This window comes from Aptenodytes patagonicus, chromosome 1 (assembly GCF_965638725.1).
Source record: "Aptenodytes patagonicus chromosome 1, bAptPat1.pri.cur, whole genome shotgun sequence".
Classification (NCBI taxonomy): domain Eukaryota; kingdom Metazoa; phylum Chordata; class Aves; order Sphenisciformes; family Spheniscidae; genus Aptenodytes; species Aptenodytes patagonicus.
In genome coordinates this window covers 124234053-124258975 of record NC_134949.1, presented here as the reverse complement: position 1 = coordinate 124258975, position 24923 = coordinate 124234053, and the positions used below count along the sequence as shown (strand labels likewise).

General features: G+C 39.7%; 3 protein-coding genes across 9 annotated transcripts in view; 1 reads left to right on the top strand and 2 right to left on the bottom strand.

Annotated features, from left to right (window-relative positions):
* TTC3 (tetratricopeptide repeat domain 3) overlaps nt 1-3385 on the bottom strand; it is a 67095-nt gene extending 63710 nt beyond the window's left edge. For 3 of the 4 annotated variants that reach the window (XM_076353888.1, XM_076353906.1, XM_076353896.1), the window contains exons 1-2: nt 3095-3137; nt 2150-2235 (exon numbers count right to left, since the gene is read on the bottom strand). In XM_076353888.1, coding sequence (XP_076210003.1) covers nt 2150-2224 — 75 coding nt within the window. In that variant the 5' untranslated portion in view covers nt 2225-2235; nt 3095-3137. Of the gene's footprint in view, nt 1-2149; nt 2236-3094; nt 3138-3243 lie in introns of those variants that run through there. The other variant, XM_076353879.1, reaches the window with a different exon arrangement.
* PIGP (phosphatidylinositol glycan anchor biosynthesis class P) lies at nt 3327-24912 on the top strand. 4 transcript variants are annotated; one of them, XM_076353947.1, is made up of 8 exons: nt 3327-3421; nt 3910-4010; nt 5286-5358; nt 5884-6002; nt 7416-7495; nt 8162-8206; nt 18849-18904; nt 24645-24912. In XM_076353947.1, the coding sequence occupies exons 2-8, from the start codon at nt 3929-3931 to the stop codon at nt 24670-24672; spliced, it is 483 nt and encodes a 160-aa protein (XP_076210062.1). In that variant the 5' UTR covers nt 3327-3421; nt 3910-3928; the 3' UTR covers nt 24673-24912. The 4 variants fall into 4 exon arrangements, with proteins under 4 accessions (XP_076210062.1, XP_076210069.1, XP_076210078.1 ...); XM_076353954.1 differs by lacking the exon at nt 24645-24912 and adding an exon at nt 20930-21010; XM_076353963.1 differs by lacking the exons at nt 18849-18904; nt 24645-24912 and adding an exon at nt 9616-13269.
* RIPPLY3 (ripply transcriptional repressor 3) lies at nt 16509-23078 on the bottom strand. The gene is made up of 3 exons (XM_076353980.1): nt 22650-23078; nt 19033-19100; nt 16509-17762 (listed from the first exon to the last, which is right to left on the bottom strand). Exons 1-3 carry the CDS (start codon nt 22692-22694, stop codon nt 17615-17617), a joined length of 261 nt encoding a protein of 86 aa, XP_076210095.1. The 5' UTR covers nt 22695-23078; the 3' UTR covers nt 16509-17614.
* Nucleotides 24913-24923: the final 11 nt, after the last annotated feature.

Sequence of the window (24923 nt, the reverse complement as noted above, 5' to 3'; positions counted from 1 at the left end):
TCTCTACAAAATCTGTTATTTTAACAAACATTATATATGTCATTTAATAAATACTACGTATCATGTCTATGTATTGCCGTGTAATCATTTCAAAGAAACACAAAGCTATTTCTGAATATGACCGGAGAACAGTTTAAAAACAAATCACCACACATATCTTTCATAAAGTTTCTTTAACAGACTTTTATTCTTTCAGTGGCAGACTTGTATGCTGTGCAATGATGACTTACTAACTTGACAAGCAACCATGTGATTTCACCCTAAGTAGCATTTCTGAACTATTACAACATTACATTGAAATCAAGGCTTACTCTCAAAAATAAATTATAACATCAACATATTTAACAGACCAGGACACTCAATAACAAAGAGGGAAAAAATTAACTATTATTTCAAAATCACTTAATCTTAAAAAAAGACTGAACGTCTCCTTCACTCCACAGAGTGGATTTTGCTACAATATTTAAAAACAAAACAAACCACACCACACGCACACACCCCACACACACCATCTATACATCAAGCCCAAGGTGGTATTCCCACCAAAGCAAACTTGAAAACCAAGATTTAGCACTTGCACAGAATCAAGGGCTTTCCTTCCATAGCACAGCACACATATCACCTTAAGAGATAAAATGTCTAGCATCTTACGCTGATACAACTGTTAAAGTACTTTATTTTGTCCACAGCACCAAAAAAAAAAAAAATCTTTATTGATACGAACAATTTCCAATGAGACTCACTACTCTACTGGTAACAGTCCCTTGTAAAGATACAGCTTTACAAATAAGAAATTCAATTTACCTGTACTTTTTATTTCTGCATAGGAAGAATAGTAGGCCAGCCAGTTTGTATTTCACAGCAGCAACACTTAGGATAAGTAACTCATAACTGAACTCTCCAAGCATCAGAAAGATTAACTACTACACTGTTTTCTAAGACTTCTTAAGCATAGCAAGAAGGGGAAAATAAAAATCAAGGAAAGCATTACTGGACGTATTAAAACATAAGAGTGCTACAGTTTATTCAATAAAAGAAACAACTAAATAAGCAGAGGCCTTATTGGGCACAAAGAACTAGAAAAAACTGAAAGAGACGACAAGAACAAAGAATGGGTAAACGCTACAGTCAATTTGCAGGACTGAACTCAGATCAACTAAGCTGCAATTGCTTTGCAATTAAAGGAACTGAATCTGTCACTCTGAGGTATATCATCCCAAGTACTCATGAGGTATATCATCCCAAGTACAGCCTGGATACATGGCCAACAGGTTGGTCAAGTTCTGCTAACAGGACCTATGCACCACTGTCTAGTTTTACATTGTTGTATATGCATGTGCTGGGATAGTTAGTTTTATTCATAGTAGCTCATATGAGACTATGTTTTGGATTTGTACTGGGAACAGTGTTGGTAACAGAGGGATGTTTTCGTTACTGCTGAGCAGTGCTTACACAGAGTCAAGGCCTTTTCTGCTTCTCACCCCGCCCCACCAGTGAGTAGGCTGGGGGTGCACAAGCAGTTGGGAGGGGACACAGCCGGGACAGCTGACCCCAACTGACCAAAGGGATATTCCATGCCACATGATGTCATACTCAGCATATAAAGCTGGGGGAAGAAGAAGGAAGGGGGGGACATTCGGAGTGATGTCATTTGTCTTCCCAAGTCACTGTTACGCATGATGGAGCCCTGCTTTCCTGGAGATGGCTGAACACCTGCCTGCCCATGGGAAGGAGTGAATGAATTCCTTGTTTTGCTTTGCTTGCGTGTGTGGCTTTTGCTTTACCTATTAAACTGTCTTTATCTTAACCCATGAGTTTTTGCACTTTTACCCTTCTGATTCTCTCCGTCATCCCACCAGGGGAGAGTGAGCGAGCAGCTGTGTGGTGCTCAGTTGCTGGTTGGGGTTAAACCACAACAATGTGTTCAGTAAAACTTGCCTGATAGAGGATACACAGTCTCTATGCTCTACCCCAATATATATATTGTATATACATAGTAGTTTTGCAAGTGAATAACATACAACGGTATAAGGTACCTTTGCATCGGTTTGAATTAATCAACACTAGCAATTACTCTGTAGATCAGACTTTGGTATAAACACCACTGGAACATCTTGCAAGTTTTTCATTTAGTTTCAAACCTACTTACCAATTCACAGCAAGATTTATCACCAGCATAAAAAGCCAAGGCTGCAAACTCGGATTCAGATATAGGTTCACCCATGGTACATGATCCTGAAAGGAAAGGATTATGAGAAATATATGAGGGGAAGGCAAGAGGCAAATAACATGTGCTTTGCAGGACTTAAAATGATCACAACATTAAATTACATTTTGCAAGAGTTTCATGGAAGACGTGTTCTTATTTTTACATAGCATAGGTTAACGTTGAAAACAGTAACCTAAAGCATCAGTTAAAAGCTAGTTAAATCGATTAACTCTAACAGTCTTCTAAGTCCCTGACACCTGACAGTACTCCTGCACGCTACCTCACTCCTGACAGGCAGGAGAGGGAAGGGCAGTTTCTACCAGCCGGGTCAGGGGGCAGCATCTCTGGAATTACTGCCACAGCCCGGGAGAGCGGAGTTTAACACCTTGCCCGCTCCGCTGGGCAGCCCCGTCTGACAGAACCAGCGGCGCAGCCCCCGCCCAGGCCGCGAGTCCCAGTCCTGCCCGGCGGCTCGCACGGTAGCGCCCGTCCAGCCCCGACAGCTCCGCCAGAGGCGAGGCGGAGGCCGGCCGGGCTCCCCGCAGCCGCCCCGCCGCCGTTAGACCCCGGAAGCCCCGAGGCTCGCCACTGACGTGTCGCAGCCCGGCGTTTCCCGCCGGGACAGCCCTGCCTGCGCCCGGTCCTCCCCGCGGCAAGGAACTCCAGTGGCCCCGGAGGGGCTGCGCCGCGGCTCCCGTGGCAGACAGCACCGGTCCCCGCCCCAGGCGGACCGGACCGGGCCGGGCGTCACCCTCCTGGACCCAGACCCGTGGCGGAGAGGGGTCACAAGCTCGGCGAGGCACAGGGCGGCGGGGGGGGGGGGGGGAGCACCCGCCGCCGCCACCACCCCAGCGGCCGCCACCCCAGCGCCCACCACTCGCTCACCAGCCCCCGCCTCAGCCGCCCGCCGCGATTCCCCTCCAGCTCCGCAGGGCCGAGGCAACTCCCGCTCACCCCCCCTCCCCCCAGCGAGCCCCTCCCGCCGCGCGCGCCAACACCCCCGCCCAGCCGGGCCCTGGCTACTGGCTAGTTACCGCTTGACGTCAAGGGAACGAGCCAACGCGCGGCAAGCGGCCGGCGGTCCCTGCCTGCCGCGAACGCCCAGGCTCTGCGCATGCGCCCGCTGCCGAGGGGGCCCGGAGCCGGAGGGGCGGCCGGCGTTCTCTGGCTGCGCATGTGCGAGATGCGGCCCGGCGGGGAGGCGGACGCGCGGTACCGGGGGGCAGGGAGCGTGGCGGGCCGCCTCGGTCTTCCTCCTGCTGCGGGGGGTGTCCTGGGTGGGGTTTCCTCCCCTAGTCAGGCCGTGACCTCGAAAGGAAGGAGGGAGAGTGGCTTCGCCGGGCGGGGGGGGGGGGGCTACGGGCAGGAGGAGCGTGCGGCGGAGGGAGGGGGGTCGGTAGCACCGCGGCTCCCGTGCGTCCGTTGAGGGGCGCGTGAACAGGCCGCCGCGCACCCCCACACGCTGTCCGCTCGGCGGGCGCGGCTGGGCAGGCGCATGCGCGTGTCCCGCGCCCGCCCTCACCGGGGGCTGAGGAGAGCGGGGGGTGCCTGCGTGGGCTCGGGAGCGGAATGCTGCCGCTTGGGCGGTGTCGGTTCCCGCACCCACGAATGCCGGCGTGTTCCGAGAGGAACTTGCCGAGAAACCTCTAATAGCTTCTTACCGTGTTTCCCGTCCCCCCCCCCCGCCTTTTCCCCCGAAGTTAAAAGGAAGAGGCCAGTATGGTTGAAAACTCTCCAGCCCCATTGCCAGAAAGGGCAATATATGGATTTGCCCTTTTTTTAGGATCGTGGTTTGGCTTCAGTAAGTATACTGGGTACTGAATACTTCACTGAAAAGTGTTGCTTTGCTTACAAGACAAATGTAATTCTGTTAAGACCATCTGAAAAGGGTCAAAATTGTATTGCACCACCTATTGTAAGGGTGCATGATGAAGGACTTGAGTGAGCATTACTTGCCAGACTTGGCAGTTGTTACAAAGATCTGCCATTGCCTTTTGTGATTTCCTCATGCTTTGAGTGTCTTCAACCTTATTATGGGGTCTTTAATAGTATTACGGAGTCAAATTATTTAAAAAAATCTCTGCATCCTCATTTTAGTAACTTTTTTATTTGAATTGCATACATTGTCACTATCCAGTAACCATTGTAGATGATACTAGTGCAACCTTGCCCACCCAAATACTGAAAAAAAAAAAAATTAAGTCAATCTGGTCAACAGCAATGGAAAATGATTAGGGTTCTACCAGCATTTCTTTGCTGGTGTGACAGGTGTTTAGCATTTCACTGGGGATGTCTTGAGTGCCCACACAGGACCAAGGCTTGAGAGGGTGAGAACACTTTTTCAACACGAGAAAAGGTGCTGCAAATATACTGCAGTCAAATAATAAACCAGGATCCTATTGTAAGTCTTTCTCACCCTTAGGAAGTAAGTAGAGATGAAAGTAAGTTGGTTTCTGTTCCTCCCACAGGAAGCCACTGCAGTTCCATAACTTGTGTCACTGGCTACTAACCTGTTTCTCTCAAGTTTTGTTTAACCTTACTCTGGATTTGTTGGTAGGGAGCAAAATTTCTCAATATTGGTTTTGTTGACATGAAAATTACTAACTTCCCAAGAATCAGAAAGTATTTCCAGTAATTTTTTCTGAACAGTTCCATCCAAGCACTGCAATTCTACCAACTTTTCTTTCAACTAAATGTCCTACTGTGTGATCATTTTCTGCTTCAATATTTTCTGCGTTCAGTGCCATTTGGCATCCTTTTACTGAGGGCTTTTTTTGTTCTGCAGTTCAATGTGCAAGAAATTCTTGTCTGTCTACATAGGAAATCAGAAACTAAATGTTAAAGCAAATATAAAAATGATATAACCAGCTACAGAACATTGCCCCTGTATTGGGCAGGTCTTGTGTCTGAGAGGCATATTCTACAATGTTTTGGTAGAGCTATTTTGCTTTAAATAGTGTAAAAGCAAAATATTGTCTCAGCATGTATCAGTAGGGAAGTATTGCTCTAAAACTTAGGAATGAAGTCTAAAACAGTATCAGTTGTACTATTATGACTTTTTAATTCTTTTGTGCAGTGTTGTATCTTATCTGGGCATATGTTCCTGAGACTTGGCTGTTCTCACTGGGACTAACATACTGGCCCCAAAAGTAAGTTCAACCAGTTAAACTCTTTAGCGTGAATATGTGTGAGTATAGGACACCCTTAATTATTTTCAAATAGCAAAACCTTCTTTTAAATATTGGTATTGTATTTAATCCAGTTTTTCCTGATGATAAAGGACTGTAATCTTTGTGAAGCATTATTTTATGTAGATAAGTAGCTATGATGAAAATTTTTCATTGTGTAATGAAAGAAATAACAACTTGAATGTTTTATGATAAATTTGACATTTTGTTTCCAGGAAGTTTCTCGATGAAAATACAGTAGACTTTAAACTGTAATTAAAAAAAACAAACCCTTCTGTAAGGAATCTATTTGACGGTTTATACCAAACTAGCTACAGTGACTCTGCAGTCAGTAATCTTCTTGGGAGGGACAAGGGTCCACATTCAGAGGTGCTGTTTCTTGTCCTCCTGGCTAAGTTTGTGCTGGATACAACCACTATGTTAAATCTGTTATATCATTAGCCGTTTGTTATTATGATACGTAAATTTTAAAATCTTTTTCCTCAGGTACTGGGCAGTTGCTTTGCCAGCGTACCTACTAGTTGCTATAGGAATTGGTTATATATTACTTTTTGGTATTAACATGATGAGTACAGCTCCACTTAACTCCACGCATACCGTTACAGGTAATTTTATTGGGGTTTTTTTAAGATTTTGATACCTAACTGATAATTTCTGTAAATATATATATGTAGCCATATATAATATAAATCAAATTTTAAACCTTTAAATATTTTGGTCTAGAAAAGGGGTTCTTGGAAGTACTGAAGTACTAGAGTGAAAAGATAGCCACAAGCCTGACTCTTCCCTCTTTGCCATCTTATGGCAGTGGTTTCCAACTAGTGGAGTGTACTTTGTTAGTAAAACAGACCACATTAGAGGAACAGGGGTTAGGCATCTAAAGCTCTCCCAGATGTGTACCTTGCATTACAAACCAGTGAAGAGTGTCATGGGAAGAAGGGCGTGAGTACCTACCTGGCAGTGGCAGAAGTGGGAAGGCACGCAAAGTCAAGGTGGTGCAAAGGAGGATGTTGCAGTATTGAGACCTGATCAGATATGTTAATGATTCCCTGTCTAAAAAAGTTGTTCTTCGGTTTTTCTCTCAACTTTTGCGTAGCCTTTACTCCTGCCAAGGAGACATGTTCTAGGCATTCACAATATTCTCCAGGCGGCTGCATCTTCCTCCACATGAGGAATTCCACCACTATTTGCAGAGGGCCATTTTTGTTAGAAAAAATGCAGACTGTAAAATTTGGCAAGAAAGTTACCTATTGCTAAGACTGCTGAAGTTGCATTGTTTCAACAAACTATGTACACAGTATTACACTACACTGAACTGCTAAGGAAAAAAATTAGTCAGGGCTGTAGTTCAAATGTATTACTCCAACGCTTCTGTCAAGAACTGCCATTTAGTCATCCCAGTGTTCCTGGCCACGCATTCACGCTCTCATGTCACCCTCTCATTTGGTGTCAGCCCAAGAGTTTGTGTGGCTGTATGGCAGGTGGGATGGGGACCTACTCTGAAGAACAACTATATTTGAAAATTTTCTTTTTCAGAGGGAGCAGTTCCGTAAGTGTGTTCAAAGTGCACCTGTAAAAATGTTTATGCTGTTACAGGAACAGGTGCTGTGTGGTGATGGGAACGAGCAGCCAAGATTCAGAGAGGGTGGACAGCATCTCTCAGCAGAAATCCTAGTACAAAGCATTCAAATTACAGACTGAGCTATTCACTGTGGGTTTTTTTGTTTGTTTGTTTGTTCTTTTTATCTTTGGGTAGTTATGGTTTAATGTCGTACAGCATCTTAAATGAAGCAAAGTCCCAGACGGTGATTTCAGCAGGACGGCAGTGTTGATTTCTTCAGGGGCTCTGCTAATATGTGTTGATGTAAAGTGTTTCTGATGACCATCTCATTATACCTCAGCAAGATGGGTTTTCAGCATCCCTTACAGTAGCTAAATTTATACAGTGTTGCATTATATAACATTTCTTGAAAGAAAAATATCTTTAATATGTGAAATGTTCTCATTGTCTCCTGTAGATAACTATGCAAAAAAGCAGCAACAGAAGAAATTTCAAGAAGAAGCAATTCCAGCATTGAGGGATATTCCCATCAGTGAAGTAAACAGAATGTTTTTCCTTCCTGAAAAAGGAATCTGCAATAGCAGATAGCTGTAATTAAGATCTGTTTGAATAAAGGATTAGGAGAAGTGTTACATACGGAAAATCAAAACCTCTCTGAGCTAAAAAAAACTCCTTGTGCTTATAGAACAAAGCTTTTTTTTCCCTGAATTTCTAACTAAATTTATGTTAACACATTTCATTGAGATGGCATGATTTTATTATTACGCATGCGCCTTAATAACCTGCATTGATATGAGAATTATGCCACATTAATTTATCTAACTGTTCTTGTGAGTTTAAAATAGCATTCTATTACTTGTACATTTCTGCTTGTCATTTCCCTCTGAGAGTGAAAGCAGCTACTTTTGGACATAGCTTAATTCTATTCCCCTTTGAATTCAGGGAGAGAAAATGTGTTCTGCTAGTCAAATGCTTGAGGATCTTTTTTTTTTTTTACAAGTTATGTTAATTTGAAGTGTTTACATTGTAAATATACAGGTTTTGTTTGTAAATATTAATAAAATGTAGCTAATTTTTACTTGTTAAAGTTAGCCATTTTTCTGTGGTTCTATAATATTTGTCCTGGGTAAAGGTGCATAGTGGTCCATTTTTCTTTACACAATTCTTTACTCAGCAAAATATGTTGTTGTTTTTTCCCCCCAGATTGGTGGGCTTATTGAAATACCAAGATTACCAGAAATAAGGAAGGTGGGTTGTGAAGATTTTCTGAAACAAGTCTTGAAATGACTTTTTTTTTAACCGGTCTTAAGAATACTGAAAACTACATTCAAGGAAATTTCTGGAAATACAGGAACCAACAGGTCCATCTTATTATAGTCTAGGTTGTAGCACAAAGCACAATAACTTGTTATGGCAATGGTTCAGATGTTTCTTAAACAGTGAATTTTCTTTCACGTACGCATTATTCAGCAGAGACACAATTTTTATTTCCTTTCTTCCAAGAGTCACAAACCCAGTTATCTTGAGTAGTCAAGGTTATTTAGTTTGGTTATAAAGATCAGTGAATAGAGCCTCATTACTGTTAGTTAGGGCTATAAGCCAACTTCTGACCAGCAGAGAATTTAGTTAAAAACATCACTATTTCCTTAAAAGATAATAAATTTGTGAAAATTTGTGTGAAGAGTCTTACGCCAGTTCTTTAGAAATCAGTCAAAACAACCATCAGTTGCTGTGGGAAGTCTTAAGACCTGGTAACAGTCAATCTGGTATGAATATGAAATTTGTAGTTTCTTGGTCCTCTAGTCTTTAGTAGCTTGCTGTTTTTTCCACCTGCATTTGAAGAAAAAAAACATGCTAGGTATTATGGGTAAGAGAAAAATACCTTCTTAATGAAGGAAAAAATGCTTTTCAACATTTCACTCTGAAATAGTAGATTTTAGGTGTATCGTTGTTTGGGGGCATTTCATAAGAATGACTATTTGTACCTAAGCCTAATGACTGTAAATTAGTACAATGTTTATTTGTTTGATAGTCGTAGACTTCCTTGTGAAGTTTTGTTTTTTAGTTTGCCCCCACTTATTGTTATTTCCCCCTCCTGCCACGATTTTGCCCTTCTATTAATTTTAATTTACGTGCTCAAACACCCATACATAGGGTGAATTCAAGATTTTATGATCAACAGACATGAAGATGTATTTACTCTTTTGTCAATTCTCTAATTACATTGTAGACACTGAAGTATTGACTGTAATCTTTTTTTCTGTGTAATTTCTACCTGTGTTCTACGTTCCTTTTGCTTTCTGAAAAAGCAATTTCGTTTTTAATTCTAAATTGACAACAAGTGAAGTGCACGTTTCTGGTATCATTTGATGTAAGGATTAATTTAGTCCCCTGTTAAGGATACCCAAATCCCTTCAGGATAAAGAAAAGCTACTGGAAAATGTCCTCAACCCCTGAAAGCACACAAATTAAAAGACTGTAAACCTTGGACAAAGATTGTATCAGTGATGAATCTGCCATTTCATTTAACTGCAGACCTCACAATTATGGGAAAACTAACAGAGGCACCTAAGTGAGTAGGCAAACTGGGGCCATTTGTTTAAGTAAAACTTGCAGGCATGAAACTCAATCTTTGCTTTTCTGTCACTCCTGTGTAGCGGTGCTTCAAAGACACTGTAGTGACCTTTTCTTCAACTTGGGAGTAACGTTTGACACTTCAGAAATTGCCTCTGTGATCAAAATAAAACCAGGTAACACAGTGTATATGGGCTAATAAATATATTGTAGGGAATTGCAGGTGTTTGGGATCCATCGTTTCACTGTCTTGCCTATGACTGTGACTCAGGGAAAGGTGCGCAACTCTGCCAGCAAAGAGGAGAGAGATTCTGCCTTTTGTAACTCTACAGCACACTTGGAGCTATAGTTAGTTAGTGAGATTTGTATAGATTTTGCCCTAGATATTATTCAGAAAAAAAACTGAAATGATTGAACCGTGTTGCTAGTAGGGCCTTTCTTTACAAAACATACCTGTTCAAAGACTGGATATCAGGTATCTGTTCTTCTCGGAGACTGAGGAAAAAAACTAAATAAATAAAGGCAAAAACCTAAATTTGCCCCCATTTTCACCCTTCTGACTTATTGATGGTGTATTGTTACAGCACAACCAGCAGAGCTGGACCAACTGCAATGTCCCCACTGAAATAAACCAAATGATGAAACTTCAGCTGTGCTTTTTAATGCACCTTCTAGGATTCTTCTGCAGTTTTTATCATATTGGAGACTGATGGTATTTTACACATCTTGCTATAAACGTAATCTTGTAAGACAGGTTCCCCCCAAATGGTATTTGAATTAATGTGTGCATAAACGTGTCATAAAAAAACAACAAAGTTGCACTGTTTCAAATGAAAAGGTTGCATGCCAAAGGAAATAATACAGCCGTGGTTGCCAAATTTGTGTAAAGGTGGCAGAGTATGTCTCTCTTCTTTCCATCTTAGCTGTAAAGGGAAGGGTAGTAACAACACAGATTATTCTCTCAAGTTGAGAAGTATTGAAAGAAAAACTTTGGGAATAGAGAGTGATGCAAATGATTAAAAAGGGAAGCTATCTTGGATTTTGGTCTTTTGCATTGCACTGTATTGAATGCCGTAAGCTCGGAGGCTTCAGCACAAATACAGGGTGTATGCATATGAAGTAGCAGAAGAGCGAAATTCTTTGTGTATCCACATAATTTCATTTTTTATTGTAAGCATTAATAGAAGTATTTTGCCACTTCAATTGAGATCAACAAGGAGCTATAGTAAAAGAGGTAAATGCTCTGTTGTGAAGTTCAAAGGTATAAAGCACGTGGAGTAAAATACGCAAGCACATATGAGTAAAAAGCTAGCAGTTTCGTTTGTGTTTACTGTTGCTACAGATAGGATGACTGGAATAAGAAAAGGAAAGTAAAAGAAGCACGGCATCTCAAATATTACTTCAATTCGTAGGCATGAAAGTGATGTCTTTGCAGGAAGCAGTGCTGAGTGAAGAAACTTGTTTCAGCAGTAGTAAAATGGAGTTGTCTTTCTCCTTGAGATATGCAGGTATATTTTTACCGTTGCCTAAAGCATTCTGAAGTGTACAGGCCACCTTAAAAACACTTTAAGCATACTATGGAATGCTGCCAACTTGATTTGATGATCTTTAAAATAACCATTGTTTGTGATTGGGGCTGGAGAATGGGCTAATAGGTGAGTTACAAATTATATTAGTCTAGATTTTTTTATGGCGAAAGTTCAGATATCAGTAAGTACAACCAAAGACCCTCTCCTATAAATCGGAAAGCTGTAATATTAAATGTTTATACTGTTGCTGCAGGCAGCATTTCTGTAAAGTTAGAAATTGGCCCGAATCGGGAGGGCTCATACTGCCCGCAATGCAGGTAGTGTGCCTGAAGCTTTTCTGAGAGTAGGAGCGGGGAAAATGTATGTATGTTTTAGTTCCATAGTGTAGATCTCTTTCTGGTGCTCTGGCTGTTCATTGGTACACCTCTGTGCTAGGTGGTCTATAAACATTAAAAATGCAACTCTGCCACCAAGGGCAAGTGAAGCGTATACAAGGCAAGATGGTGGTAAAGTAATACTAATAGGTTTTGTTGTTCTTTTTAGTGGGCCTTAAGATGCTGCAAGCTAAATCAGGCAAAGTTAGGCCAGAAAGATACCTTAATGAAGAGAAGAGATTGTAACTGTAGAAACAGTGAACTTACCATCTCTGACAAAAATTGAATATGAGAATGGAGGTAATGGTGCGTTACTCTAAATAGCGTGCGAGTATTCTTCCTCTTCTCCCCTGCTCCAGCTTTCTGTCCCAGGAGAGTGTAACAAATCAATGTCTTGGCTGTATCTGTAGCAATTCAGTTTTATAAGAGTGGTAAGAAGCTATGAGATCTTTGCCCTAATATAGTGTTTCTCCAATACTTAATTCACATTCATGCCGAAGCTCCCACCTACAGGTACAATGAGAAACTCGCCACTAAAGCTCTTTTTCAAAAGACTTTTTGAATACTTGATTTCTTTACCAGGCAGTTTCTGTGGACTTCAGTTTCATTTGTGGGCGTAAATGATAAAGTATTTCTGACTTACAAACAGAATAGTTAATAAATGATTTTGTGTAAATACATTTTGTTCCATAATGCACCTTTTCCATAGGCACTTGAGTCTGAGTGGCTGAAATGTTTAATGCAAAGTCCTGCTTGCTGCTGTACTGTTAGATTTCCAGTCAGTTCTAAAACAACTGAGATGAATGGGGTTTTTTTGTATCTCTCCCTCTATTCATCAATTGAACCGTATTCTGAGGAGAAAGTTTTGGAAGCATTTAGTCTTGTTCTGCCAGTTTCCTTACAGAGAGATTGCCAAAGTAAATTTTGTTGGTATGCTGGGCAGTTTATGTATCAACTTAATTCTCAGCCTTCTGCTAAAAGCAGCTGATAGATTAATCCAGTCTGGAAAGCATGATTAGATGGAGTGTAATTAAATGGTAGATGTTTCAGTGAATTGGATGGATTTTCTGTCTAGAGCTCATAAAACCGCTATTGTGAAGATTGCCTTTTCTCAGTTGTGGCGATTTTGTCCTGCTACTGTTGTTAATACAACAAACATATGTACTCTTTATTTACACTCTCAGTGTAAATGTAGCTTAGAAAAAAAATTGTTCCTGTGATAGTTCTTTTTCTCTTAATCCAAATTATTACTGCATCATATTTAGAAAGAGCACTCAACAAACGTCAATGTCTTGCGAGGATATGCTTCCCTTGGATATATGTGTCCTTCAAGAGCGTGTCTTAAAAGAGCTTAGAAGTAGAATTCAAGACTGTTTTATGAACATACTTAAATTTTGATTTTTCACGTGAATACATACAGTAGAAATATAAAATTGTACATGTTGTCTAGATACCTCTCCAGCATTCATGTACCAGCGGAACATTAACTTGTCTTTTACTATCATAATTTTAGACAATGGAAATCGAAAGGTAGCATTTGCTGGAAATGTTACAGCTGTTGAACTACTAAGGGAAGTTCTGTGGAACAGAGATCGTGAGCCAACCATTTAATCTGTAAAATGCTATGTTTCTAGTCTTGTCTTTGAAGTAGTAAGCTCATGATAAACTCATTCTTTGGGGATGCTTTGTTATCTTTTTCCTGTAAATGATGGATGATTCTAAGGTCACTGAAAACTTAACAAGGTCAAATCGCAGATGAAGAAACAAACCAGAACTGAAAACTGAAAGTTAACTGCTGTTGAATAACAGAGATGCTATATTACTTCACTTTTAGTCTTCTCTTAATTATTAACAAACTGGTAAGGGGTCGCAACGCACATTTTATTTGAGTGTGCAAATAAGGGTATGTTGACATTGTAACATGAAAAGACAGTTATTCGACAAAAAAAAATGCTGGCCTGATGGGAAAAGGATAATACAGTTTTGGCTTCCTCTAATGACTGTAGTTAAATATTACCAATCAGGTAAATAGTACAGTAATATTACCTTAATTTGAAAATGGAATTTGACAATACAGGGGAAACCAAATAGAATGTGTTGCAGAGACTGAGAAATTCAATCAGTTTAGGCCGATACAATGTTGTCAGACCTCAGCAGATGTGCAAGATGATTTATTTTGATATTTCTAACAGCCTTTGCTAAGACTGTCATCCATTATCCAATTATATTTTTCTAACAGTGTCTGTTCTACTGTCTTAAAGAACACTTCTCTTAAGATATTTTCGTCTGTTTCAGAGGTGTAGATTTGTAACAGCACTCACGTATGTCATTGAATCTGCGTCTGAAGCATCCAGGATGTAGCCCATTTATGAACATTAAAATGGCCGTTTCATGCGAGACCAAAGATAGATATAGCTAATATCCTGCCTCCAACACCGGCTAATAGCGCCTGCTATAGTAGTAAGAGCAAAGATTAAGGCAAGAAGCTATTAATGTTTCCCCAGAATGCTTCCCCAGCCTGCAACAATGTGAAACTTCTGAGCCAGATGTTGTCTTTGTATGTTTCTTACGAAAATCTTTCATTTACTTTTTGTAAGTAGATAAACTCTTAGTTTAAACAACATCACAGCATAATCACAACTTGGGTTAAGTGCTTCCTTTTGTTTTAAACTTGCTGCTCACTATTTTCATCTGATGTTCAATCATTCTCCACCACCTCCAAGCCACTCAGGATGTTAAAGACTACATTTATATACTCAATCACGTTTTCCAGGCTGAAAAGTTCTGATCTATTTTGTTGTTTGTGTAATCTATATACTTGATCATCCTTCCCCCCCGCCTCTTTATTGCATTCATGTCAAGTATGAATATCATTTTCTAGGATACAGCAGACTTATGGCTCGCATTCTGGGTAGTCAATCTGCATTTATTCAGTGGCCACTTGTCTGGGATTTACAAACCTCCAGCATTTGTCTAAAACTGCTCCTCTTTTCTGCCTAGGAATGTTGTTAATGGAGCTACTGTCCCACTTGGTTTGCTGTAGGTCTGGAAATTCTGGACAAGTTCAAAATGTTCAGATTCTGCCGGGACATGTTACCAGGAAACTTGGAATAAGATGCCCCATCCAGTAGCGATGTGGTAGTTCTGTTAGTATGTATGGCCACTGTCTACACTGTATCTGTTCTCTCATGTCGTTTCTTTTACTAGTGACCCCATCTGAAGCTGCTTCTACTGGCCAAAGGTTCTTTACCAACACTCCTGAAAAATAGTTAGTACACTGAAACCAATGCTTTCCATTTCTCAAAATATTCAGCAGACTTCACTAACCAAAAATTGACTTAGAACCTGGCGGTGTTCCGGCATGCTGCCGGTGCTTGTCCAGGAGGCTTTTTCACAGATCTCAGTGAGCCGCTTGCCACTGCAGACTGGTTGACTGCCAGCTGGTGAGAGTACAGGACAGGATAACAAAGCTCCACACAAGTGGAGTGAGTGCCTGGAAGGTGATGTGTTGATGCTGAAGATTGGGTATTAACTCCAGACACAGATCTTCAAAAGCTCTGTCTTTCCAAGAACATGGTAATTTCTGCTGGTCATCCAAGCTGCAGTTACTGCATTTTCAGGTAGAGCTTTTGAAGACTTCTGTCTGGAGTTAATAACCAATCCGCAGCATCGATGCATAGTCCCACCTGTTGATGCTAATCCCTCCCGCTCAAAACCCCTCCTTTATGCAGGAAGATCAGTCTCAGTTGCAACTAAAGCTGGCCTCCATTTATGTCATGTGGTCCTGCGGATATTAGTTCCTCGTTGCTATCCTGCGACAATAGTAACACCAGCTCTTGCCAGGCACCTTCTGTGCGCAAGCATGCACCGGTCTCATCTGCTGCTTTTCTACAGAGTAACCACAGCCCACTGCTGGGCATCTGCAGCGCAGGCAGAGAAGCTGTAAAGGAAGACGTAACAGGCAGCATGGTCTCAATAGAAAGGGAAGGATTAGCAAGGAAGAACCTACAGAGTGTTTCTTTTACATAATGGATCCTTAAATGGTGACAAATATCTGTGTAAGGCAAATGGCTCTTCAGTGTAGTGTGTGTGTTAGGGAGCACCATGCTGTGTGGGGATTGTGTGGTGACTACCGTTTTCATAGGGGATGGAGATGGTTCCCTCAACACATCCCTCCAGATTCCAGTTATCCTCAATGAAGGCCTGAGCAATTCAGCAGTAACCAGGTTGGTTTGTGTCATAGCACAGACCAAAATGGCAGCACGGATGCACACAGAGGGGTCTTAAAAGGTGAGTAAAAGCCCTGCTCAGGACTCGAGGTGAGGGCAGAACTCCAAATGTTGGGAGTGAAGTCAGCTGAGCGTTGATGGAGGCTAGAGCTCCTTGGAAGGAAGAAGTTGAGGCTTAATGTACAATAATTTGACCATTGCAGGGAATACGTCATCACTGACCTGTTAAGTGATCTTGGGTGCTTTTCTGTTTGTGCTACAGACTGAATAATGATGAAGCTGGAGTATAAATAATTTTAGGATGTCTTGTGAGAGAAGTGAAAGACCTTTAAAATATATGTATTTTAGTTCCATATGTTGGGAAGTGAAGACACGGAGATGATGAATGAGTGAAATGTAAAAGCTGAATTTTCATGTGTCACACCAGGGTTTACAATTTCAATTAGTTCTTATAATTCCATATATTATAGGATGCTGTCTCCTTGGGTAAATTTAATTACTAGATCCACGTTTTAGTTTGTAAATGGAGAATTTTAAAAAATCCTCCATTCTAATATGTTCATTCACTGGGAATCCTAATTTGCTAGACTTACAATTTATAACACTATCGCTTTGTTTGGCAGTACATTGTACTAAGAGGAAGATCTGACACACACTTTAAGTGGCTTTTACAACTGCCTGACCTTATCTACACCACCAACAGTAGTGTAGAAAAGGCCAAGAATCTTGGATTCTGCCTTTGCCTTGTCTCTGGGGAAACTATGGCAGTTTTGGTTAGAGATAAGTAAGATACCTGAAGCATAATAATTCTGAAACATAGTGGGGCCAAATAGCTAATCCTTGAGCTAATTAAAAAATGCTGGCATAGCAAGACAAGTACTGGCAAACTCTCTGAGCATACACAATTTATGCAAACAAAATTTATGCACAACAGGTTATACCAATTCTGTGAATGAAATAAGCTGTACTGAAAAAACAGTTTTTGCTAGTGGAATAACAGCGTTGGAATAAATTTGTCTACATTGTACATAACATAAAGATGCTTATGAAAATTAGTAAATTAAGTCTTCCTGAACATCAATTTAAAAGAAATATCAAGGTAGTAAGATACACATCCAAACCCCACTAGATGGGAATCAACAGTAGGTCAGATATATTAAAATCATAAATTCAAGCACACTAAGCTATAGAAATAGGATTTGAATATTGTGGTGAAGACAAAAAGGTAGCACATAATGCATGTTTTAACATGTCATTAAATTAAATCATAGTTTTTAACCAAGGTTGGCTTTTTTTCTGACTGACAAAAAGGCACTTTTCTGATTACAGGGAGGAAATCTGATAATAACAGAATGACAGGACCCCAGAAAATATCACGACTGTCATTTAGAACTTGTCTTGACAGGGGGTTATACTGGAAATGGATTAGGTCAATTTGGCATACAGCATTTATATCAGAATAAACATGCCCCATGGAGCTAATAAGCAATAGTCTTTGCATTTTAAATAATTTCTTGCTTAAATTCAAACATTGTGTTTCAAAGCCTTCAGGTTATTTTGGGGCTGTACATTATATTATTTTGCCTCATAATCAATCCTATTTCATTTTATCAGGACTGCAATGTGAAAAATAATGAGTAACTAAGTACAGTGCTCTTAATGTTCTTAATCCGTGTTACTTAAACCAACTTGATTTAAACCTTATAATCTTTTGTTCAGCTTTGGGGTTTAATTTAAAAGTCTCTCAAAACACAAAAGGATTTCCTCTTAATTTCCAGTTGCATTGACTCATTCTTCTTGGTAAGGTAGTTATAAATAGTTTTCTTATGAGCTTTGATGTATTTCTTTGTTCGGTCAGATGTTTGTCCAGACGTTTCTGACAGTTCTTTTTTTATCTCTTGATTTTTTAATTTTTATTTTGTGTTTGTCAAGGCTGACCACTGTTTGTTATTAGGCTGAACTGATTTCTTCTTCATCTTCCTCAGAGTCGGTGTCATCATTGTAGAAGTGAATTGTAGCTTGTACTGGAAAACTCGCCAGAACCTTCTCTCCGATGTTGTTAAGAAATTTTTGGGATTTGGACTTGGGCAAATAAAGTCTAATAAGAAAACATATTTTAAGAGAAAAAGTAAAACTATGCGACATTTTCCCAGCTAAGCTAGCTTGAGTATTAAAACCTATTTTTATCTTTCTTTGGAGAGAGAAAAATCCTAGGGTTCCTTGTCTTTTAAAAGAGAAGTTGCTAACTAAAAAGTACTGGTGATTTTAAGTTACCTCAGTTGCTTTGGGCATATTGTGTATTGGATTTATCTAAGGTCCCATCCTGATAAGGTGTTGCCTGGGCAATGATGCATGCCTGAGATGTTTTGGTTTGGTTTGGTTTTTAGCACAGTTCGGAATGGAAGTGTCCCATGAGACTGGGGGAAGTTTGAGGAATGTTCTGGGATTCTGGAATTCAGATTAAGACTCTAGGCTAAGATTGGGGTGGGTTGCCTGTTGCACAGAGGTTGATCTTAGTGGGTTTTGTGTCTCCAGGTGGAGGAGGTGTACACTGAGAGAGATTTATTTCAAAATTCATATTGTCTTGTATTGAAATCATAAATGTCTTAATTTACATTTCAGGTTTCCATCAGCTTTCCCACTAAAGCAAAACTTATGTGGTCTGTATACATATGTATGTATTTTTGTGTGCATATGCATGCACATCTCTTCCTCTTCGTTCCACTTTGGCCAGTTTTCAATTAAATTTGACAGTGATAAAGGTGACACAGAATTTAAGGTTCTACAACTTCTATAAAAACAAGTGCTTGTAAAGAAGAGGGATATTCCATTAATTTTCCTCCTCTAAACGGAAGTCCAAATCAGGAGTTTCTACATCATTAAGCCTTAAAGAATCCAAATGTTGGTGAAAACCCTTATAAATCCCCCAAGCATAGGAAAAACTTTACCTGGAGTTCAACTTCTATTCAAGAGCAAATTTAAGCAAACTCGACAGATCTGTAACAAGTCACATTCCATTAGCAGCTGTTCACGTTAATTATTTGGGCTTTGTGAGCTTCTTATCATATTAATACATGTATACATGTATTACATGTATTACATACATAAATTAGATGAGGCAGAAGAACATTGTTTCTTTTAAGATTACTTTTTTCTTATTTTCGTTATTGGCATATTGTTTCAGGTTCTGTTCAGCCTGGGCATCTTTCCTCGTGGAGGGCTAAAAATCTATGGAGCCTGGTGAGTAGTTAAACCACATTACTAGAAAGAGATACTCCAGAGACAAACTGATACTTCTCCCGAGAAGGAATATGTCTTGTCTTGGAAGGTGTCACTTTTCCTGTATCAAGTGATAGGATTTAACTCACCTCACTGGATGTTGAAAGCCCAGGGCTCCTTTTGATCTAAAATTTATTAGTTGACCATCCAGTTCTGACTGTAAAGAGACATATTTATTATTTAGAATAGGCTAAAAATGAAGATTTCACTTTTTTCTTCTACAGGTAACTGTAAAATTCTACAGTAATGTTGCTTTGTTTGCTGTGCTGCATGTTGTTTTACTCCGACTAAGTGTACTTCAGAGAATATATGTGCCCATAGTCTGCCAATAGTTGCACATTTAACAAAGCATTTGAACTTGTACATTTTATGAGCCATAAAGCCATGAAGTTGTACATTTTGCTGAAGTTCTTATGGAATATCTATAGCGACTGGTGAGCTAATAACACCACCAAATGGAAGTTCAGTGATTGGAAGAAAAAAGGATATTCAATCACTTTAAAGGATTGGGAGGTTAGGGTTTTATAAAATACCTCTAACTACACTAACCAGTGGTTTGGAGTTGGAATGTTCAAGTCAGCAAGCTTAGTTGTAATCAGAGATCACACAAGCACATTAAAAGTCCAAACAGTAAAACTGAGAGACAACTGGCATCTCATATTTCTATGCAAACAGTGATAAAAAAGCAAGCATTTTGAAACAACAGAGTAGGTAGCAAAAATATATTTTAGATATCAAAATTAAATTTAGCACAGAATAAATTCCTTCACATTAAGGTGACAATAAAAAACAATAATTGGCAAATGTTAACATACCTAAATCCTATTAGGATTATAAACCTGGAATGTAAATCTGAAAGCATCTCCCAAAGTCACTGGGCCCTATCACTTCATCTTGTAGACACGTATTCTCTTCCATATATTAAAACAAGAAGACTTCTTTTTTCCTCCTATTGCTATAAACTTCATGGTGCATAAAATAGGAAGGATTAGCTTTGCTATCCTAGAACTTCTAGTGAACAGAAGCTAGAAATGGTCTACTCTGCTACAAGTCAGACAAAGGTGACTTTTGCCACTGTCAGAGCAATTCATCTGTCTTTCTGAGGAAGGAGGTTTCAGCATGGATATTTTGGTGGGCCCCAAAAAGCCTTTGGGCTACGGACTGAGCAAGGAGTCCTATAGACTTCTCTCTGTACCTTTTATGTTGGCCTATTTCTCTCGTACCCACCTGTTTGTCTTGTAGTCAAAATTATTTGTCTTCAGGCTGTTAGGGTTTTGTTGAGGTTTTTTTGTGTTTAAAAAAATCAGGAGAGTCATTTACTTTGTTTCCGCAGTACCTAGTAAAATGGACTCCTGATCTGGCTGAACATTGTAGATGTGATCATAATATCTATGTTAAATACCATATGTTATTTTTCTCCTTTCATAGTTACATTAAAATTAAAATAGCCTTTTTTATCTTTATTCACCTGTATTTTCTACTGTCTTCTTTCTGGAATACATATTGGTTTTTAATAATTATATATGTAAGAATATGTATTGATTAAACACACATTATATGCTTTTTCTTTTCAGACTGTAATACAGCATTTCTGAAAAGCAATTCTGATAAAAGCCAATTAATTGCAAAATCTAACTCAGTTGTTTGTATACAGCAGAAAATGTTCAGTGCTAATTTGTATTATGTTGTAGATATGGCAATAGTAACTTCAAATTATTTTTCATGGCTTTTCTTCGGATATAAATAACAACATATTTGAATTTAGGTAGTAGGAAAAGTGTTACTTTTTATATAAAGAAAAGTACATTATGTATAGGTAACTATAGGGTATATTGTAACACATGTTCTTGGCAATAGAGGTAAAATTATTAATTTACATTTTTTTACCAGTACTTTTATTTGTTAGTGCTTTGCTCTGCATCTTTCAGTTTCTCAGGTTAAATTCTTATATGTATATTCCTAAACTTTTTTTTTTTAATTACACAGAGGATAGTGAAACTTTTATTCGCTTCACTCTCCGGTGTTTGGCGTGTCTACCGATCTGTGCAGCATTGGCTTCAATGTATGCATACATTGCAGAAAATAAAAGTAGCCAGCATGCAAATAACTAGCAAAAACATTGTGCTCAACCCATCTTGGAAGGTCTTCTGCTAGAAACCTCAGTAACTTTGCTGAAGAAGATACCTCGTCTTCCACAGCTGTGGCATGTAGGTATGCATTAGTGAGCACCTCTTCCCACCTATGCACCACACAAAGAATCCAAGCATCTTTCCTCAGTCATTGTGACCCTGTTAAAAAGCATATGAAAGGGCTCCTAAAGCCCCCCTTCAGCCCTCATTAGGTCCCAAGCTACAGAGGCATCTAGGATGCTGAAGCAGTGTGGACAGGCCATAAGGTATGGATGAGAAGGATCTGAGAAGCTTCTGGCAGGAAGGAGAAATGTTCAAAAATTGAAACCAACTGTTTCAATTACACTTGGCTTGAAACAGTGCCAGGCTGTTAGCATGAATGTGGAAAACTTCGCATATCGTTTGTTTTTCTCACACAAGTGGGCAGAAGCCCAAGTGTGAATTCAAACTTTTGAGCTGGTTGAATAAAATTTTTATATAAAAACATAACCTCAGTAATAAATCACAACTTCCTGATTTCAGAAACCTTATTTTCTTGAAATGATCACTGTAAGCATGTACTCTCATGAGAGTAAGACTCCTCTCATCCTTAGCGAATTTATAGGTGCCTCTGGCAAAGCTTGGAACACTGCTGGGAAGGACGTTCTTCCGCAGGCTTTCCCAAGGCGCCTGCCAAGAGGAGTGTGGCACTCCCTCAGATCTGTACAGTTACAACCTCCATCTTCAGCAGACAAAAAGTACAAGGTAAAAAGGTGTTGCATGTGTTAGAATATAGTAGAAATTGCGAGCCTTTAAAGACTTGCACTAAGGAGAGTTTTTGTCTTAACCTGCTGAGCCTTTGGTAAAAAGTTGAAGATGTAACTGTGGATCAGATGCTGCAAAAACTTATGCAGGTGCTTAAAACTAAGCATGGGAGTAGCACCATTTCAATACATTTTTTAAAGTTCACAGCGTTGGGACCTGTGTTGAATGTGCTTCAATCTCTCTTTATTTTTGTTCTTTGAGCCTAACCAATCTTCCTACATGAGTAAGTAAAACTAATAATCACGGTGCTTTTCAAAGGCACTTGGCAGTAAGAGCTACTTTAAAATCCATTTTTCTGTTGATTTCCTAGCTGGTTTAGCTATAGCAACATCCCTCCCAAAAAACAATCAATAAAATTGTGCACCTGAAAGTATGTTTTTTAAATTTCATCTTAGAGTCATTTTCACTCAAACTCTCCCTATATACAAAATATCACATACAGACTAGGCCTGGAAATTTCAAACTGAGGATATTCTTGTTTTTATAATTAAGCAAATAAAAACTGCTGTTAAAATAAGGGTTGTTTTGAGTAAGCAGTGCTTTCTGCAGCTTTTTAAGAACTGATAATGATTCTGTATCTGATACAAAATTAGAGACACTTTTAACCATTATCATGTACAGAACACTGTAATTTGAACCATATTTTCTAACACTGAAGAAATGCTTGAAAGAACAAATGAATAGATGACCAAGCCTCACTTCCTGTGTTCAAATAGTTTCAATTTCTGCACCTGTTTTCTATAAGGATTATTTTCTCCAGAATTTAGTCTCACCATTTGGTGATTCTCTGTCATCTCACCGTCTCTTGCTGTGAGCATCCAGGGCCTCCATAAAGCAGGGCTGCTGAAAGATTAAGATAGAATAGTGCTCCCACAGTTAATTCTTTGTGGTAATACCCGTACAGTACAGCTCCTCTTGTTAGATTCTGCTGGTATCTTTTGAAATAACATGATTTTTTTCTTTTCGACACATTTTGATTTAGTAAATCTGATTTCTATGGCAATATTAATCTGTCTTCTGTCTCCGATCTGATTAAACAAACTAGACAATGGCTCACACATTTTTAACTAAGGTGTAATTTCCCTTTAAGATTTCACAACTCAAAGTGACTGCATTGAACTTCAAATGATGATGTAATTAATACTGAAATCTTTTTATTTACGCAGCACTGCCACAAAATAAAAAGTAACCCTCCCTCTTGGACAGCATGTCTAAATACAGATTCCATGTCGTCACTGAGTGGCTGGTTATTTATTGAGTAAGCAACTCCAGCATTAAGCTGACATGGGCAATCTGATCTAATTAGGTCAAGAGAGCATATGCAGTGGTGGATGCTGCATCTGCCTTTTGTTTGGTGCGGGGGACTGCCATTATGGATGCTCTTTTTAACAGTGCTTTCCATCTCTGCTGCTGTGTAACAGATCCATACAGTTGGGGAAATGGAAAAGTACTTTCAGATATGAAAGGCAAATAAACTTAAAAAAACCAGTAAATCAGTTACCACAACCTTAATTTTCATTTACTTCCATTTATGAATAAGTTCTGAAATATTTGGCTGAAAAGGATAAAATATTGGCAAAGCAAATAAAATACCTGTTCCAAGTGAAACGTTTTCGGAAACATATTTTGCCCTTTACTTCTGAAGTTGGGAATTGTTTTCTGTTGTCTATTCAATGCCGAAATCGTTACATTCAAAGGATACTTACAGTCCGAGTTTTGAAAGGAAGGCTGCTGAAAAAAGTCTCCCTGCGCCTGCCTTACCTCTCTGGGCGCTCCCTCGGCCCGGGCGGGTGATGCTGCTGCCGCCGCTGCCGCCGGGCGCCCCCGGAGCCGTGACAGATGCGACCCGCTGCAGCCTGGAGTGGGAGACCTGCAGCTGCACCCTCCATGGCATTTGATGGTCTAAAGCCTATGGCAGGCTGGGCGCTTGCCTGGGCCTTTCAGCCCCTCCTTTATCTTAACTCCCAAAGAATACTTACCTAAAACAAACACGGCCTCAGGTAAAAGGAGAGAAAGGTCCTTGATGAGATTTCTTTTGACTCCCCCAAACAGTTCACAGATAGGGCTCTCAGGTTGGCAGGCTGTCCTGGGGAGAGCACTGCTAGGGAAACAGAGGCTTTTTGTTAAGTTTGGTTAGGAAATCACATGGAAAATAATCTGCGCTTTTTATCTTTCTGTCGCTGTTTTACAAGCTCCGTATTTACTCTATATGAAATATATGATGTAAATACTGTTTTTGCATGTCTTGGGAAAACTCATCAACATCCTGCCCTAGAAAAGTGTGACAGAGACTTGAAGAGAATTTTAAATGTAAAATATTTTTTTAAATGACTGAAGTCTTTTCCATGTCCTGACTTTAAAAGAGAAAAAGGTACCAAAAATCAGCGAAGGTGGGAGGATTTAAACACAGGCCTAGTGACTTCCTCAAGACTATAGGCATGTTCCTTTAATTTGATTGCTATTTCACAGATGGAGAAGAAAGCTTATGCCAAGAAAGATTACTTTGTCTGTCAAAGAATAAGGGTTATGAACGCCATCGCTTTGAGGAATCTTTTATTTCAAAGTATGCAATATATGCTTTAAGCCTACAAAGACTGAATAGAAACAGACTTCTTCCAAGCTTTCTTCCCACTGTTTTCATTCGTAGCGTGCATTACTTATTGCCTGTTACATTGTACAAGAAGAATTATTACCTGGTGGGTGACATTATCTGATTTTCATTGTTGTGGTTCATTGCTACGGTTCACTTTGTTTCCTTTCTTTCCCAGCTGCTGCAGAGATGTAAGAGGATTATAAGAACCTAAACCTGCATTCTCTTTCTGCCGGTGCTGTTTACACATTGACATCAAAGGAAACAGATTCAGCTCCCAAATATAACTGGTTTCTACTGTGAACTTTCTTCTCAGAGAGAAAAAAATAATTTCATTTACTGAACATGGAATGTCTGTTGATTATTTAGTACAAATTAGGTCCCTTCTAGCTGACTTACCTAAAGAAACCATCAAAACAGTCAGTTTGAGAGGACACTGAAAATTCTCTGTGGGCGT

Excerpts from the sequence above, each read along its gene's own strand:
- PIGP (XM_076353947.1), top strand. The coding sequence starts at position 3,929 with ATGGTTGAAAACTCTCCAGCCCCATTGCCAGAAAGGGCAATATATGGA. Across the intron at positions 4,011-5,285 it reads AGGATCGTGGTTTGGCTTCA|TGTTGTATCTTATCTGGGCA; the intron begins GTAAGTATACTG and ends TCTTTTGTGCAG. Across the intron at positions 18,905-24,644 it reads CTAAAAATCTATGGAGCCTG|CTGCTGCAGAGATGTAAGAG; the intron begins GTGAGTAGTTAA and ends TTTCTTTCCCAG.
- RIPPLY3 (XM_076353980.1), bottom strand. The coding sequence starts at position 22,694 with ATGCTCACAGCAAGAGACGGTGAGATGACAGAGAATCACCAAATG. Across the intron at positions 19,101-22,649 it reads TGACAGAGAATCACCAAATG|TCAGAACTGGATGGTCAACT; the intron begins GTGAGACTAAAT and ends GTCTCTTTACAG. Across the intron at positions 17,763-19,032 it reads GGCTTTCAACATCCAGTGAG|ACTTTATTTGCCCAAGTCCA; the intron begins GTGAGTTAAATC and ends TTTTCTTATTAG.